General features: G+C 40.9%; 2 protein-coding genes across 2 annotated transcripts; both read right to left on the reverse strand.

The window, feature by feature from the left end:
* Positions 1–12,198: 12,198 nt before the first annotated feature.
* LOC140926258 (uncharacterized) lies at positions 12,199–12,870 on the reverse strand. Its single transcript, XM_073376028.1, has one exon. It carries the CDS (start codon positions 12,868–12,870, stop codon positions 12,199–12,201), a length of 672 nt encoding a protein of 223 aa, XP_073232129.1.
* Positions 12,871–12,965: 95 nt separating this feature from the next.
* LOC140926259 (uncharacterized) lies at positions 12,966–13,733 on the reverse strand. Its single transcript, XM_073376029.1, has one exon. It carries the CDS (start codon positions 13,731–13,733, stop codon positions 12,966–12,968), a length of 768 nt encoding a protein of 255 aa, XP_073232130.1.
* Positions 13,734–16,610: the final 2,877 nt, after the last annotated feature.

Here is a 16,610-nt window from a genome sequence, read left to right on the forward strand (position 1 = left end):
TCAAAAAAATTATTTTCGGCCCTTCGGGCCTCCGTTTGGTCTAAAAATAAGGGGGGACCCGGGTCCCCCGGCCCCTCCCATGGATCTGCCACTGCTACCATAGTCCTCAATATCTGCCAATATGTGGTGGACCTTAGTTTTGCGGCTATCAATGAAAGGACTTTCTTTTTTTCCTCCACGGCAGCCTTCCCCGTTTGAGCTTTTTGATTTTCATTATAATTGCGTTCGGTTTACAACATGTGCCTCTTCAGAGAACATGGTATTTAGCCCATGTGATGAAACCCCAACGTGGAGGGCCAGAACTGAGATCGCACTTAATCTGTCTCCCATATCCCTCGACCTTTCCGGCAAGGTTGGTCTTGCCATGAATCCGCCGTCATTATTATGAGCTCTAGGGGTAACTGAGACGCTCAAGCTCTACGATCAAAACAAGAATAGTAATCCTATGGGGAGCCATAAGTGCAGGTATGAATTGCTTAACGCAAAGGAGCAATTTCATTCATAAACTTTTGAAAACAAATAAGGGGTTTCCTACTCATATCACGTGGCGGTACCCTTTCTACTTACCCAACGGTCGTCATTGTGACCATTGCCCACCAGGCTCCTTCACGAACTCCTTCCCAAAAAGACGAGGGAAACTGGCGCTGGTTCGCTCTTTGATCCTGATTATGAATTAAATACAATAAATAAGGGCAATGAAAATTTCTTGTTAAAGAATAGAAAGAAACTAATGAGCTCTACAAGGTGATGTAATCACTAAGGTACATGGCGTTGCTAGGTACCTTTGATACGATTGCAGTTTGACTGCAGTTTTGGATCTTACAAAAAACTTTAGATTTATCTTTAAGGTGTTAAAATAATGAACTAACTACACCTTAGTACAAGATATTTTGAAACATGCATTGCTTTTGGGCTTTTTTTTTAAGTTTTTTTCTTTTTTTCGCTTAATAACAGCTTAACCTTATGCCCGTTATGGCATCTAATCTCATAGCCCAGGCTATCGCGTTTCGTCAATATTGAAGTTAAGAGAGGAGGCTCGAGCAAACTGAATAAAAAGCGGAAAAAGTATCATCTATTCATCCATCCCCCTACAGCCCGTAAAGACAATACCGACAGCTGGAACATGCTAAAAAGGCAATTCACAATGTACGTTAATTTTTTAGTGTAATTTTTCCGCCGTTTTCTGATAGAAGATTTCTTCAACCGACGAGCTTTAAAATAACACACAGCGAGCTAAAAAACATTGCGCAAAATGTCTGAATGCTTTTATGGATATGAACAGAACAAGACACTGTATTTCCTAAGATGTTTCAGTCCAACTTCACCTGCTGAACTTCACTGTTAAGCAGTTTTCCATAGTACTTGTCGTAGCGTTAGTCTCGTCTTAAGGTCTCGGTAAAGGAAAACGAGGTGCCCACAGAAAAAATTCTAGTCGCGCGAGTATTTTCGCTACAAAGGCAAGTTATACATCAAATTAAAGCTAAAATACTAAATTACCTTAAAAAAGATTTTATTTCATCGAATTTAAAAAGGCGCTTAAGTTTTTTGCTCTCGAACTCAGAGGTATCGAGTTTACTGCTGAAGCTCCAGCCCTTTCGCGCTGTTAAATATTCACTTCCTTTTTATTGCATCTGATTGACAGATAAAAGACCTAAAAAAGGGAGTGAGGAAATTTCCGATATCCCTTTGTAACTCATTTTGTGTCAGTTTCTTTGCGTAAATCGCTCTCGAGATGCGACTTTTTAGTTTGAAATGCAATAATTCCGCTAATACGAGACATATGCAAATTTCCTCACACCCTTTTTTAGGTCTTTTATCTGTCAATCAGATGCAATAAAAAGGAAGTGAATATTTAACAACGCGAAACGGCTGGAGCTTCAGCAGTAAACTTGACACCTCCGAGTTCGAGAGCAAAAAACTTAAGGGGCCTTTGAAATTCGATGAAATAAAATTTTTGATAAGGTAATTTAGTCTTTTAGTTTTAATTTGAAATATAACTTGCCTTTGTAGCGAAAATACTCGCGCGACTAGAACTTTTTATCTCTGGGCACCTCGTTTTCCTTTACCGAGACCTTAAAGCACTTCCTTTTAACTAGTATCGGCTCTCTTTCAGCTCATTCAATCGGTTAGTCGAACATGGCACTTACTGCATTCCGCACAAATAAAAAGCTACATTAAATATACGAAAGCGATATATTTACTCACCAGTATCCATATAATAACTCCTGATATCAAACTCCAGATGACACATAGTAACAGTGTTGCCCACATTCGGCTAAAAGAGGAACCTACTACCGTAAACATGGAGAAAGATTCTTTTTCTTCTACCAAATAGGCAGGTGGAGACTCATAACTAAACACAGTGTCGTCCCTTCCTCTATCGTTAGTGTATTAGGGGTATCTATACTTAATTTTATCGGGAGGCCTTCCGACAGTTGATTTATTTAAGCAATTCTGTGACACCATTTTCAGGAAAAATGACCAAGTTTCTTTTTTCCATGGCCCTTCGAGTAGATCGTACTTCGTTTTAAAATTAATTTTGTCCCATCTGACTTTTATTTTGAATCGTTTTTTACATTTTCTTCGTTTTTTGGGGGGGCAGGAAAAGTCTCCACAACATTCAGTTCGTATTTGTTTTATTGCGCTGGTATTTGCTTGTTTTTTTAGGTACCAATCCATGATCTGCTCCCTGCAGGAAACGTCGTAAAACTTCTTTGGCAAAAGGCATACTTAAGCCTCCTTACAGCAGTTTTTGAAAGCTTCAGTCAGGTTTATGATGCTGGCGTTTTTACAGCAGAAGTCCCCACAGCCCATGATGACTCGTTCCTTAGCATCTTTTTTGCAATCACCTGAAAGCAATATTAGAATAAACACCAATGCGGCGATACTCTTCATTGTATCTCAAGGCGGAAATACTTTGTCGCTACATGGCTCTTGCGTTCGTGTTCTTAAAGACAGTTATACATATTAAGCTATAGTGTTTTTGCATACATTTACCACGATGATAATCATACGCTCTCTTGCTAAGAAGCGTGGGGGTAAACTATTGCTTTTAAGGAAGCCGTGAACCAAAAAAGTGATATTACTAGCCAATTATCAAGCTGAAAGAAAATGGGAACAACGCTTTTGCATAAAACTTTAAAAATTAAAAAAATTAAAAACAGTTCTAGGTGCCATGTGGAAATGTAAGCAGATACTATAATCACCAAGATGATTTCACCTGTTATAAAAGAAGTAAAAAGAACCAAAACTGTTGGTCAGGACAAAATTGCAGTCAAACCCGCTTTATAATCACTCTATAACTACGTAGAGTTTTCTTTGATTCCACAGAAAACTCTATCTTATAATTTGTTTCTAAATTCAACCTATTGAAGTCTTGATACGAACATCCGTCAATGCGGACAGCGAACATCGACAACGACCACTATTTCATCAAGTGTTTGCAGCGATAAACTTTTAATTACTTATTGCGTCAATTTCTCGCAAAGAATAAGAAAGTGATGGATAAAAGAACAGTGGCTATGTGGAATCTAACACATAGCCAGTTTATTAAGATTTGAACATTCAATAAAAAAAATATCGACACAAAGTCTGTAATTTTCATTAAATACGTGATTCCTGCTAAGGCGAGAACAATCAAACCGGAAAGGGAGAGGAGGCGGCTCGATAAAAATGCTGTGTTTCAACAAGATCAAGAACACGACATGCATTGTATGACGATCCAAGTAACCTAAAATGACATTTGATTCCATGCCCTAACCCCTGCTTGCATCATGGGTAATTAACCTTGTGGTTCAACTGTCGCATGAAATTTTACTTGCAAGCGAATAGTGCTGTTGTTTTTTTAAAGGTGTCAAAATACATTATAGCACGTTCACAGCGATAACTTAGACGAGATTGCACTAAGTTGGTTTTTCAAGTTGCTCCCGCCCCAATCTTTTCGCGGTTTCTCTGTCCTCGCCCGCCTTTATTACTTTGCTCGCCAATCCAAAACCGCCATGCTACGCAGGCCAGCGAAAGTTTAAAAGAACTGTATAATTTTAACAAAGAAGTTCTACTTGCAATTACTGCATGCGTAAGGTCTGCAATGTATAAATGAGCGACTTCGACCGGCAGGTTTTTGAGCACGAATTAGTCATTGTTAATTTAGTCATTGTTAATGCCTATCAGGGGTACCCAACGACAATTTTCGGAAGAATATCTGTTCGGAAGACGATTTGAGATCTAGAATTTTCGAAACATTTGTTGTAAAATTTCTTGCTTGCCTACCTCTCCTAGGATTTTCGAACATCCAAAAAATGGTATCTTTGCCTATTCTTAACGGATTTTTACCCTAAAAAGGTCACCTAGAATTTTCGGAAGCCTTTTTTCTGGCTGAAATTTTCGAAAAGGTAAGTTTTGATCCCTATAATTTTCGGATCACTAGACTTTCAGCTAGGAAATCCGAACAGATGAAAAATTTTTAGGGGATAAAAATATGACTATATCTAACGTTTAAATACTAAAATACGTTTAACAATGCTATGTTTAAGTGGTTTTAAACTATATTCTCGTTGGGTGCCCCTTGCCTATGGAACTGTTCTATTTGATTGACGTAATTTTGTGCTGTGAAACGTGTATGAATACGTTTTTAATCACACGATCCTTTTAACGCAAACAGTCACTGTAATTTCATGGTTCCATTTCCAACCATTATTTGCCCGTTTTATAAAATAGTCATTGCGGTCAGTAATGAAACATTTTGTCAAATGTTTATGCATGCAAATAATTCCGGTATTTTTAGCTGTGATGTGAGCTTAGTTTTCGGTATCAGTAAAAATCGCCATGCTCGATAAGGCAGGTCATAATTGTGTGTAACGCGAAAGGGAGTGTGGGAAATGACTTAAAAATGATAGAAATGAGGTTTTTAAAAATCAACTATACAAGCCTTTTAGGTACTATTTTTCAATAGAGGCTATACAAAAAGGGTACCTTTTCTGTAAAAAATGTTATTTTCCCCGCAGGGTTCACCCAAGGAGGCACCATAAATTCCCCAGCCTTGAAAAGTATCGACTTTTCGCTGTAAATCTTCTCGACTTGAAGAAACTAGGCGCGCAAGGTGGTCCCGGTTAAATCTTCAGCATGCGCGCAGTAGGCGGTCTTAGGTAATTCTGGTTCAGCAAGCGCGCAAGGAGGAATTGGCTGGGAAATTCTGGAAAAACGTCTGTGACCGGTCAGCATTAGATTCCATCCTCCAGAACCACCTTCCCCTCTTAGCTACACTTACATGAAACTTCTAATCTCTTCAAATTTATACTCTTCTAATCTTTTTCTAAGTCTAAGTCTCTATAATTATTATTATGTTTTTTCAATTTTAAAAAGGGAGATTGAATGTGGCATGTGGCATAAGCTAAGCGGGATTCGCTGTCCTATAAACCGAAACCCATCGCCTATACCACTACACCATGGCCATGGATTCGACCGCAAGTTATTTGTTTTACATGTTTATAGTGACAAACCTAACAGTAAATGAAAGCTAACCATTTGGAGTCAGTGCATAGCCCTAATCACTATAGACTGTGCTTAACACTATATCGTTTTTTCGCGAAGTTTAAAAAAGGTTTCGCCTAAGAGCAAACAAATAAAGAGTTAAAAGTATTGAACGTTGGGATAAACGTCATATATATCTAAGGCGGGAGCAGATGTAACGAGAACTATTGCTAGTATAAAAGAGTAACAGGTTAGACTTCGAGGAGGTGCCTCCCCTTATTAAACTTCTTTGAGTGCTCCCCCGGGCTTTTGCCTACGTGACAAATGTAGGTGTCATGCAAAATGACTCTAAAGATGACTACCCGCACAGGTTGTCGAAACGTCAGTCTCTGTCAACAACAACAGTCCTATTCAGGACTACGTTCACCCGGACGATCAAACTCAACCTACTTTTGTAATGACTCCTGGGTTCAAACCTTTCACAGTTTCACTGTATAAAAATTGTTGCTTAGCACGTATACATGTAGCGAGTTCCAAGATTATCTTTAATACAAGGTAAATTAACAGGCTGAACTCTAGTATTATGTTTTTTAGAAAGGCTTTTCTCCCCCCAAAAATGTTTCAATTATTCGATAGGACTATTTTTGAAATTGAAGAATGATCATGCAAAAAAAAAATTTACTGCGATGATCATTTTTCACTTTCATCTACAACCGCAGTTCAAAAATGAATTATTTCATATATACTTCATATTTCTTTATTGCGTTTTTGGCCTAAAATACATATAGCCCACATTCCGTGATCTCTGGTCGGCTTAACTACAGAATACAGAGCAAATTTTTCGGGTATATTCGTTGGGGCGGTTCAGTGGCTCGGTAGTCCCGACTGACGAGCCACCGAGCCACTAAACTATATACCTTTCACCTTCTTGAGAAGGTTTGAGACGCTAACCCCGACTGACGAGCCATCGAACCACTGAGCTAAGAAAATATATACCTTCACTTGCCCTTCTAATTTTATACTTTTACCTCTTTTTTATGTCTATCTTATACTTATATGTGTTATATCTTTCTATTTTTTAAAACACTTGTCAATCTATGACTAACGAGCCACCGAGCCACTTTTGTTCAATGCCTTTATTGTCTTGTGTTTCTCTGTTCTGTAGTTGCTAAAATGACAGTTACTTCCTCACAAACAGGATCCACGAATCTGTCCAAAATGGTCGCTTCCTCTAGTCAAGTCAATTTTGATTTCAATTAATAGCTAAAAACTTAACCCCAGTTATTTTAGAGAAGAAAGTGGCTGTGTAAGGAGAGATTTTCCATGAATTCTTTATTTGGCTCGAATATCATATATAGCTTTCAAATATTCGCTTTGACGTTGTTCTTAGTAATTCATGCTGAATTCACATAAAGAAGTTTTAGCTCCGCAAAAAGGCTCGTGTCATTTTTGTTATCCTTTGTTTCATTTGCTTTGTATTCGCCAGGTTATAATCATAGAAAAGCCAACAGTGTTCCTTAACAAACAAAACTAATTGCTCGTTCTCTTTTCAATTATGTACATTTTACGTCACTGTTGACTCTTCAAAGAATATTTAATTTCTTAATAATGGTTTATTTGACTTCAGTCTATTTCTCGTGATTTAACTACCAGACGACATCTATTCATAGTAACGCCTTTTGATACAGGTGTACCTCGTTCTAATTGCAACTTAATTATATTTATTTGAAAAAGTATATTTCATTAACTTGTTAGTTAAAGAGAGGTGATAACCGAATTTTGGATATGAAAGGTTTTGCTGTCTTGGAATTTTATAAATAGATCGGTTTTTGTTTAAGGTGAAAACTTCCCATTAGTCTGCGCTTTTCCTGTTTAAACAGCTGATAGCTGAACTTGCAGTTTAATTCATATTGTAACACTTTGTACATACACGCTGTTTTGCTGACCTGGCTAGGTCTTTGTTTCAGTACTTTTACTTTCTAAAATAGCAACAGTAACAAAAGATTTCAGGTTAAAAATAGAATTTGTATTTAGTTTTCAGTTAACTCGAAGCGATTTCTGTTTATATTTCTATTGTATTCTTTTGTCTTCAACGGTTGTAAAACTCATATATAAGTAAGTTGCTTTGAACTGATTTTTCGATTACATCGCCGATTACATCGTCGATTATTTCGCCGTGTCCTACCCGAGTTATTGCTGTTGATCCGCTGAAGAATAAACGATGTTGGAACCAACTTTAGTTCTGTTTTATCTACTGCTGTTTTCCTTTTTCCTTTTAGAACATGGCGCAGAAGGGCGTGCTGAATTTTTCAGCATTAAGTATTTTTACAATTGTTTTGCTGCAAAATGTTTGCAACTTTATAGAAACAGTTGGCGTGAGCACATACAGGACCAATGGCAGCACATATTTCTGTCCATCGTTTGGCAAAATTACTCTGCATTGGCATGAATTCCACCCATTCACCCACTACAACTCATCAAGCAAGGCTCTTGAAGGGAATCTTATACATTACATGAGAAAAGCGTTTAATATCTGTTGTCCAAATTTGGAGATCATTCATGAAAAAGTAGATATCAACAGCTCTTATGAGATGGAGATCCTGATCCGTCAAACAGCACCCGACGAACCAAATTTTCCGGTTTTTGCCAACCGAGTAGATGGTGAACAGTTTGAAAGAAGATTTCTCGGACTGTTTGATTCTCCAGGCCCCGTAGTTTTGAAAGTCAACCATGGAATCGCTTTGTCGTCAAAGGAAATTCTCTACTTTCCGAAGGACATGTGGACAATAGTAGTGATCAGTTTTTTACACGTGGTGTTGGCTGGAATTATTATCTGGTACCAACAGAGGATAAAGGGGACAGAGAAGGCATCCTCCATACACATCCTATTCCTTAGGTAATTCGTCTCGAGTTATTTTTAGAAGCGAGATAACGTTACCTCGCGCGCTGCGTAGATGTTTCGTGGAGGTTTCGCATGACTAAACGCCGTGCAAAACATGTCGGGCGAAAGGCAATGAAAGCGTAAAGAGATCGAGAGCATTCCTGAATATTGACGCGAAATGAGTCGGCGCTCACCTGGGGAAAGGGAATCGCTAGACTCTTTGACAACCCGTGAAATCAGTTTAACTCGCAGTTGTCGTAACCTCCGTGCTTTAATAAAATGAGAAATTTCGCCAGTCTATTGAAACCGGTCGTTGGTACAACGCCAAGTGTTATTTTTCTTGAATAATAAAAGACTAATAAAAGAATAAATATCAAACCAGAAATTGCTCTCTTCAAACTGTAAATTATAAATGATCCTGAGAGAATATTCAGTGTGTTAAGGATTTCCCTGTAGTACTGTTAGCTCTATACAAGAGAGGAAGGACGATTCTTTTTTTAACTTCCGTTTCGCTGACACAGCTTTAGCAAAAATCGCTCTGTAATCGTTTTCGTCGATAAAACGAATAGCAATATCGCTCTCCGCGTCTTCCGCCATTTTGTTCTACGTCAATTCGTGAAGGACGCGTGGCTCTGAGCGTGGATCATCCACGCAGAACACATTCGCGTTATGTGATTGGCTGTTGTCTAATCCTTCTTGGGATCTGTGGTCTTAAAAATAACCCGAGACGAATTACCTACGGAATAGAGTGTGTAGGGGGGATGCCTTCTCTGTGCCCTTTATGCTCTCTTGCTGGTACCTGGTATGTACGTCAAGACACTCCTTTAACTCTTTTTAATAAAAACCTATTAGGAGAGAGTGGGAAAATACGAAAACTCGAATAACATCATATGTTTTGGGTTTATAAACTGAGGTCCATTACCTCGGTATAACCCGGCGTGGCTCAGGCTGAATTTCAGTTGGGAACACGGACATGATAATCCGGCAGTATCCACTTACGCAGTGAAATTTGAATGCGAGTAATTACGATATGGAAGGCAATTTATGTTTGAGTGAACAAAGAGTGTGGCTGAATGGATCAGCACTTAGATGTCTCTTCTGTTCCTGAAATGATGCACGATGAATTTAAATTATTATTCATTCAAAATATTTTCCCAATTCTGATTGGCTAAAAGCACACGCATAATTCACTTTAACCAGTTACTGATGACCAAATTTGGAAGAATTTTGCGTTAAACGAGGAAATGACGTCAAAAATGCAGCCTTCTACAGGTTAAAGCGCCGTTAACCGAGAAGACCTGGGGACGAGGTTGAGTTGTTTTCGTTGTGAAAACTAAAATGGCGGACACTTCACTCGTTTCAAGAGTAAGAACTACAGCTGGAACTAGGCGAAATAATGGCTAAAAACACAGCAAAAACAGCAAGAAGACAACTCGGAGGGCGACATCCGCTATTTGGAGAATATTTGCGGAGCTGGACAAACCTAAACGTACACTATCGAAGATGAACTTAACATCGATACAGGTAAGCATGTTTTGGCTATGTTTTCAAACCAGGAATTATTTTGAATCGGGGGGGGGGGGAGGTGTCTCCAAGGAAATCTGTGGTACAGTCCGCCTGCCAGTATGACGTCAAGTCTCGCGTCAGTGACTTTCAAAATGGCGAGCAAAGTGCTCATCGAAGAGACGGATAAAAATTTCGATTTTATCACGGAAATACCGTTCCGATTTCTTGGATTTGGAGATTTTAAGGTTTCTATTGTCATAGAAAACTAGATTTAAGTACTTTTTTGGAATGAAATGTCCAGTCGTGTAATGAATTTTAAAGATGCCTTTCTATCGTCGAGCAAATTTTACGGGTAATTATACCGACCGGTCACACTTTTGAGGGCCAGTGCACAGCAAGATTGAGAAGTTTAGACACAGCAATAGGAGGTTCATCAGAGGATGTATTATACTTTACATTGTGCGTATTTTCAGCTCTTCAGAGCTAGTGAAACCCCGTATCATTCCTCTCAAAGTTCGCTTAGCTGTAGCGTTGAAGGGGGAAGCTAAATGACAGGTATTTGTGAGAGACTGTGAGCATTGAATCTTGTTGCTTTACCGCATTTTACTGTATTGGGCTTACACCTGTAATTCTATAATTAAATCCCGAAAACGAATAAAAGGTTTCGTTTAATTATTTTTGGGGGGCAAACCCAGTGGAGATTTTAGGGTAATAATATTGATGATTAAGACGATGTACAAAAGGCAAGTTTAATTTTCGCCAGTGGGTCACTGGTGGGTGCTGGGTGTAAATTAATACAGATTGTGCTTTACTGTGTGTGTTTGTCATAATGTCAACTAAAATTGAAAAAAATTCAGCTGTTTCAGAGGAGGGACATGTCTTGACAGCTTATGGTTTTTATCTGGTCGTAAGCGTGGCCAGTATGCAGATCAAGAACTTTTGAAATCCCTTTTCCAAAATAAAACTCCGGACTTAAGCTTAAAATGTATATTGATCCAAGAGCATGACCAGCAGGGTCTGCAGTAAGAATAAAGAAAGAACGGCTAAAAGGAAAAATAGTGCTAAAAAACGATAGACCAAACAGGGGAAAAAACGGTACAAAGAAACAAAAAAAAGCGTCGCCGGGAGTCGAACCCGGTTTATCTGCACGTGCAAGCAGAAACTCCTTGACCACTGCACCACAGTGACACACATGATTTGGAGAATTAATTTTGTCATATCAAAACAATTCTCTGCCATAGACGCTGTTTGAAGCTGGTAGAGCCGTATTTATCATGAATTCAAATATACATTTGAGTAAAACTAGCTTAAGCGCGTATTTCAAAGTTATTTCGCATTTTTTCCGGTTCAACGGGCCGACTCGATGTAAATAATCGATCGAACTAGCTTTACTGAATATGGTGGAGAATTAGGAGATCATCAGAGGCCCGCACTCGAAAGGAATGATATGAAGTTAGGCCTATTTAATTAGCAAAAGAATAGATGAAATATAAACATGCATGATCTATGAATGGAACCTCCTATTCTGGAGACTAGAGCTTGCCTATTTTAGAGAAAAAAAAGATTTAAGTTTTTATGACCTTGTCGGTCCTGTGAAATAGATGGCGATCCCGCAACACGGCTCGCAAAACAAATTAACAAAATTTTACAATCACGGACAAAAAATATCAAAACGGTTTACACAAACAGATTATAGCAACACCAACGCTTACACACATTCGATCAAATAAGGGATATATAGCGATATTTGTTAGCTTCTTTGCTTTTCCTCGACCTCGCTCGTCCAAATAACTGTCGTATCCCTTGCTAATTTGCACAAGCGACCCGAGGCTCTTGCCCGTTACTATGTGACGTCATACTGGCAGGCGGAGTGGGTCAAGAATTCAGGGTGGAAAAACGTAATGAGCATGCGTGAACTTTTTTGCCCAGATCCCCTGGCCGGGTTTGAAAAAATGCCGGAATTTCAAATATTTTATTGCCTAAAAATAAAATGTTTCCACTCATAACCTGGAAAGAAGAGGCAATTTGTCTTCAAAAGTTGCAAGCTGTGGTTATAACCTTGTCGTTACTTCATTTTCTCAAAGAATACCTCGTAGTAAAACGGACTTTAACGACATTAATTTCCTTGCGTTGTACTGGGAATGTGCATGCGTAGGTCCGATTTTTTTCAAGATGCATTCACGAAATGTGTTCACATAAGGAATTTCCTGGATATATAAGGTCCGGAGCTCCACTGTGGACACAAAAACAACATATCTTTGGACAGTGATTTGCCCAAAAAATTAACGCTTGCCCACAATGTGTTTGAAGTCACTGAACTTTGTCGCACTCGAGCTGACATTTTAAAACCCTCGCTCGATCGGACACTCGTAGTTTCGCAGATCACTAAAATATAAATGAGGTGAACTGAGGGGGCCTGCTGATGATGGTTGGCATTGTAACACATAATCTTTCATAGCCATAACAGCACAGATGGAGGTAGTGGACCTTGCTAGGGTTAGGGTGCAACCATGGCGGAAGGGATCTGTTTTGGACCGTTTAATGAGGACTAGCATGTAATTGGGGGATTCAATGTTAGGGACAAAGGTGACATCCTTAAAGCAAAGGTGAGTTTCTGGGTCAAAGACTTGGTCATTGCAGGTAAATTCGCTTGAACGTAAAAAACCGAAAAAGGCTAAGGTGAAGGCTGCCCAGAGCATAATGTAATTAAGGTCACAACTCAAGTGCGGTTGGTAAGAGTTGAAAATAGACTCCAGGATTTGGATTGTAATTGGGTAACGAACTAATTTTACCGGGGTTTGGGAACGTTTGATCCCATTAAGGACCATCTGGAGTCTAAACATTTTTGGGAGTTTTAAGGGGAAATTGTATTGCCTATGGAGGTCTTGAACGGCAAACAGGTATAGCTTAAGGGTATTGTAGGAAACGGTTTTGGCTAAGTGGTAGACAAAATAAATCAGGGTAATTTCAGACGCGGGGAGAAGGGGCGTAGAGGGGCTAATTAACCCTTGCATAAGGCAGAAGGAAATGAAATGGTTTTTACCGACACTATAAGAACGTTTGGTGGCTGGGGCAAGGGACGCACCAAAGTAGCGATAAACAGAAGCTGTTAAATTGATGTCGCTAATGGAGGGATGATGCAGGGGGAGGGTGAGGCGTTGGGAGCCAGGTGACGGAAGCGGTCCATCTGAAAACGGGACAAAGAATCAGATATTGAATTATCTAGTCCAGGGATATGTCTAGCAGTAAAGGAAAAATTGTGTTCTAAGGTAAGAATTGTAATAGCTCGTACGAGGTCCATGATCCTAGGGGACTTAGAGCGTTTGGAGTTGATGATGGAGACAACTGGCAAGTTGTCGCACCACATACAAATATGTTTGCCTGACCAGGAAGGGCCCCAGAGGTAGCAGGCAATGTAAATTGCAAACAGTTCCTGCCAATCAATGCTGATACCCATGGTGGGGTTAAGGAGGTGTTGAGGGAGCCAGGTAGCCTGAAACCATTCCCCATTGAGATAGCCACCATACCCATAGGAACCAGAGGCGTCCGTAAATAATTGCAGGTCAGGTGAGGAGAGGACATCACCCCCTAAGAAAAGGCTAACTCCATTCCAATGGTTAAGGAAGTTTAACCACATGGAAATGTCTTTGCGGAATTCCCCATTCAATTTAATGTGCCAGCGAGAGTTAGTGATGCCCTTTGTTAAACTTATTATTCTTTGCAGAAAAGCCCGGCCCGGGGCAACAACCCTGCAGGCAAATTGTAGGGTACCGATCAGGGACTGAAGTTCCTTCAAAGTGGCAGATTTACGGTGTAACCACTGTTGAAGGGCCTGTTTAGCACGGATTAGTTTGTCCAAGGGAAGGCGAGCTTCCATTCTTGTGGAGTCAAGGAGAATACCCATAAATTCTAACGAGGTGGTGGGAGCAAAAGTTTTACCGGGGGCAACAGGGATATTGAGTTCACTGAAAAGACAAAGGATTTTGCAAAGGGCTGTAAGGCAGTCTGACCTAGGGGGCCTGGTGACAAAGAAAAAGTCATCCAGGATGTGGATCACGTTAGGGATACCTAGCTTATTTTTAATTATCCATTCCATCATGCAGGAAAATTGGTCAAAAAGATAGGGTGCTGATCGTAATCCAAAGGGGAGCACCGTATCGAAGAAATACAGGCCGTTCCATTTCATACCGAGGAGCTCCCAGTCGGATGGGTGTACTGGGATATTGCGGAAGGCTGACTTGATGTCCAACTTGGACATAAAGCACCCTTGACCAATGTTCTGAATGATAGAGATGGCAGTATCTATTGTAATGTAGTGTAAGGAGTAGTCGGTTGGGCTTATGTGGGAATTGACGCTAGTGGTTTGACGTTTGGGAAAGGAAAGGTGAAAAATGGTTCTCCACTCGGTGGAGTGCTTTTTTGGAACAACCCCGATGGGATAAACCTGAAAATTGGGAAAAGGGGGAGAAACGAATGGGCCAGCGGTGTGACCAAGCTGTAACTCTTTCAGGAGATTGGTGCTTACGATATGTGGATTTTGCCTGGCAGAAATGAGGTTGGGGTATTCCTTAGGAACCCGAGGACCCTGGAAACCAATTCTATAACCCTGAGAGAGGCCAGTAAGGACAGCATCAACAGATGCACGGTCAGGGTGATCATGCAAATAAAGGGCAAGTTGGGAAAGGTCAATAGGGGTGGTAGGGGACAGCTTAGAAAGGTATTCAATTGCGGCTTCGGGTGGAATGGCTTGAGCGGCTAGTCTTTGACTGGGTGGGTCCAGAGCTTGAGGAGTCAGGGTGGTCCTTTCCTGGGTGGGCTGCAGTGCATCCAGGCTTGTTGCATTGGTGAGTGTAGGGGCAGGGGGTGCGTGCGCATGGAACCCCTTTGTTGAAGTTGAAGCAGAGGTCACCACGTTTGGGCCCTGAAGAGTCCGTAGACCTGGGGGAAAGGGGGCAGGAATCGGTTACATGATCCGAGCTGCTGCAGGCCTTACAAAGTATGGCTTTTGGGAGGCCAGTAAAGGTGTCTAGGTACAACTGAACATCCCTTTGACCCCAGTTAATGGAAAGGTTGTGAGAGGCCCTTCGGCGAAATTCCATATCGTACAAATACCATGCCATACCGGGGAACTTACGGGCTGACTCACGTATCAGTTGCTGGTAGGCGAAGAGGTCCACCCCCCGGGATGGATAAGAGGAGAGGAGTACAGACGAGTAAATGGCAAAGGCGTCGAGCCATCGGTCGATCCCAGTAATTTTGGAGCGCTTAGCCTGAGATGGGAGGGGTATAGTAAGGCCCTCGTTTCCTACTTGTAGTTTAAGCTGGGAATTAGCGGTAACGTGGTCTCGTAGGAGAGAAAAAGGAAGAAGGCTAGCAAGGTCCACGTACTCACCGTTTGTTATGGCTGCGATGCAGCTGTTAGAGAGATGGCTGGCGATAGAAGGGACTCTGTAGTTGGTGTGCAGAAGGGCTGCGTCTTCCGGTGTTCCGAAATTCAAATCTTGCTGAGTGGAGGACAGCGAGAAATCCAGAGAGGACGGAATCTGTTGTTGTCCGCCATTGCGGACCGGTGGGAGAGAGGGATCTGGTGCGAGGCTGGTAACGCCTGACAAATGTTGCTGAGCAGATTGTTGGGCAGATGGCTGAACGACGCCAGATGTTGAGCTCGACAGCGAGTTGCTCGCGGAGTTTAAAGTTGCCAGTTTTTGCTCCACGATAGAAGCGATCATGGAGGCCAATTGCTGATCCGGCATGGTCGCTGGGCCGGTAGGTGGCGATGTGGAGTCCTGAGAATCGTTCGCTTGGAGGCGAGCGATGAGCTGCTGCCGTGGCCCTGATTGTACCAGGCGGCGCTGGGACAAAAGTAAACGTAGTGTTTCGGTAGGCATTTGTGCGTACTGCGTCATTTGTACTGTCTGTACTACATCTGCAGAGTTTGCACGGCCATTTGACTGAGCCGTGGTAGATGGAACCGTAGTACGTTGGCTGCTTCGAGATTTGCGTTGTTTCGGCATGATACGTACACGGAGAGAAAAATACAATCTTAAAGAGTGCGAGTAGGCACTTGCTTGAAGAACAAAGCTGAAATGTGGCCGACTAATGGTATGAGGGGTTTACATAAGGCGAGACAGGTGAGAATCATGTGATATTGTGGAAAATTACTGGAAGCTTTGGCAACCACTTTAACATTGTAAAAGTAAAAGTACTTTGAGCTAAACAATGAGCTATTGACTACTGCACAAGCCTTGACTGCAAGGGTGAGGAGAGTAGAGTACACTAGGGACAAGTGAGAAAAGAACTAGTACTCCCTTAGGGCTCATTAACCCCAGTTAAGAGCTTAAACTTATAAGTAAAACGGACTTTAACGACATTAATTTCCTTGCGTTGTACTGGAAATGTGCATGCGTAGGTCCGATTTTTTTCAAGATGCATTCACGAAACGTGTTCATATAAGGAATTTCCTGCATATATAAGGTCCGGAGCTCCACTGTGGACACAAAAACATATCTTTGGACAGTGATTTGCCCAAAAAATTAACGCTTGCCCACAATGTGTTTGAAGTCACTGAACTTTGTCGCACTCGAGCTGACATTTTAAAACCCTCGCTCGATCGGACACTCGTAGTTTCGCAGATCACTAAAATATAAATAAAATCCCTAATGTAAAAGTTATTGCGTTGATATGTGGGCAGAAAAAAGGTCAGTCTTTATCCAGTAAAATCTTCCCAAAAATCGGTTTCAAAGCAACTATAGTT

Source organism: Porites lutea, chromosome 2, assembly GCF_958299795.1.
Source record: "Porites lutea chromosome 2, jaPorLute2.1, whole genome shotgun sequence".
NCBI lineage: Eukaryota > Metazoa > Cnidaria > Anthozoa > Scleractinia > Poritidae > Porites > Porites lutea.

Excerpts from the sequence above, each read along its gene's own strand:
- LOC140926258 (XM_073376028.1), bottom strand. The coding sequence starts at position 12,870 with ATGCAAGGGTTAATTAGCCCCTCTACGCCCCTTCTCCCCGCGTCTGAA.
- LOC140926259 (XM_073376029.1), bottom strand. The coding sequence starts at position 13,733 with ATGGAAGCTCGCCTTCCCTTGGACAAACTAATCCGTGCTAAACAGGCC.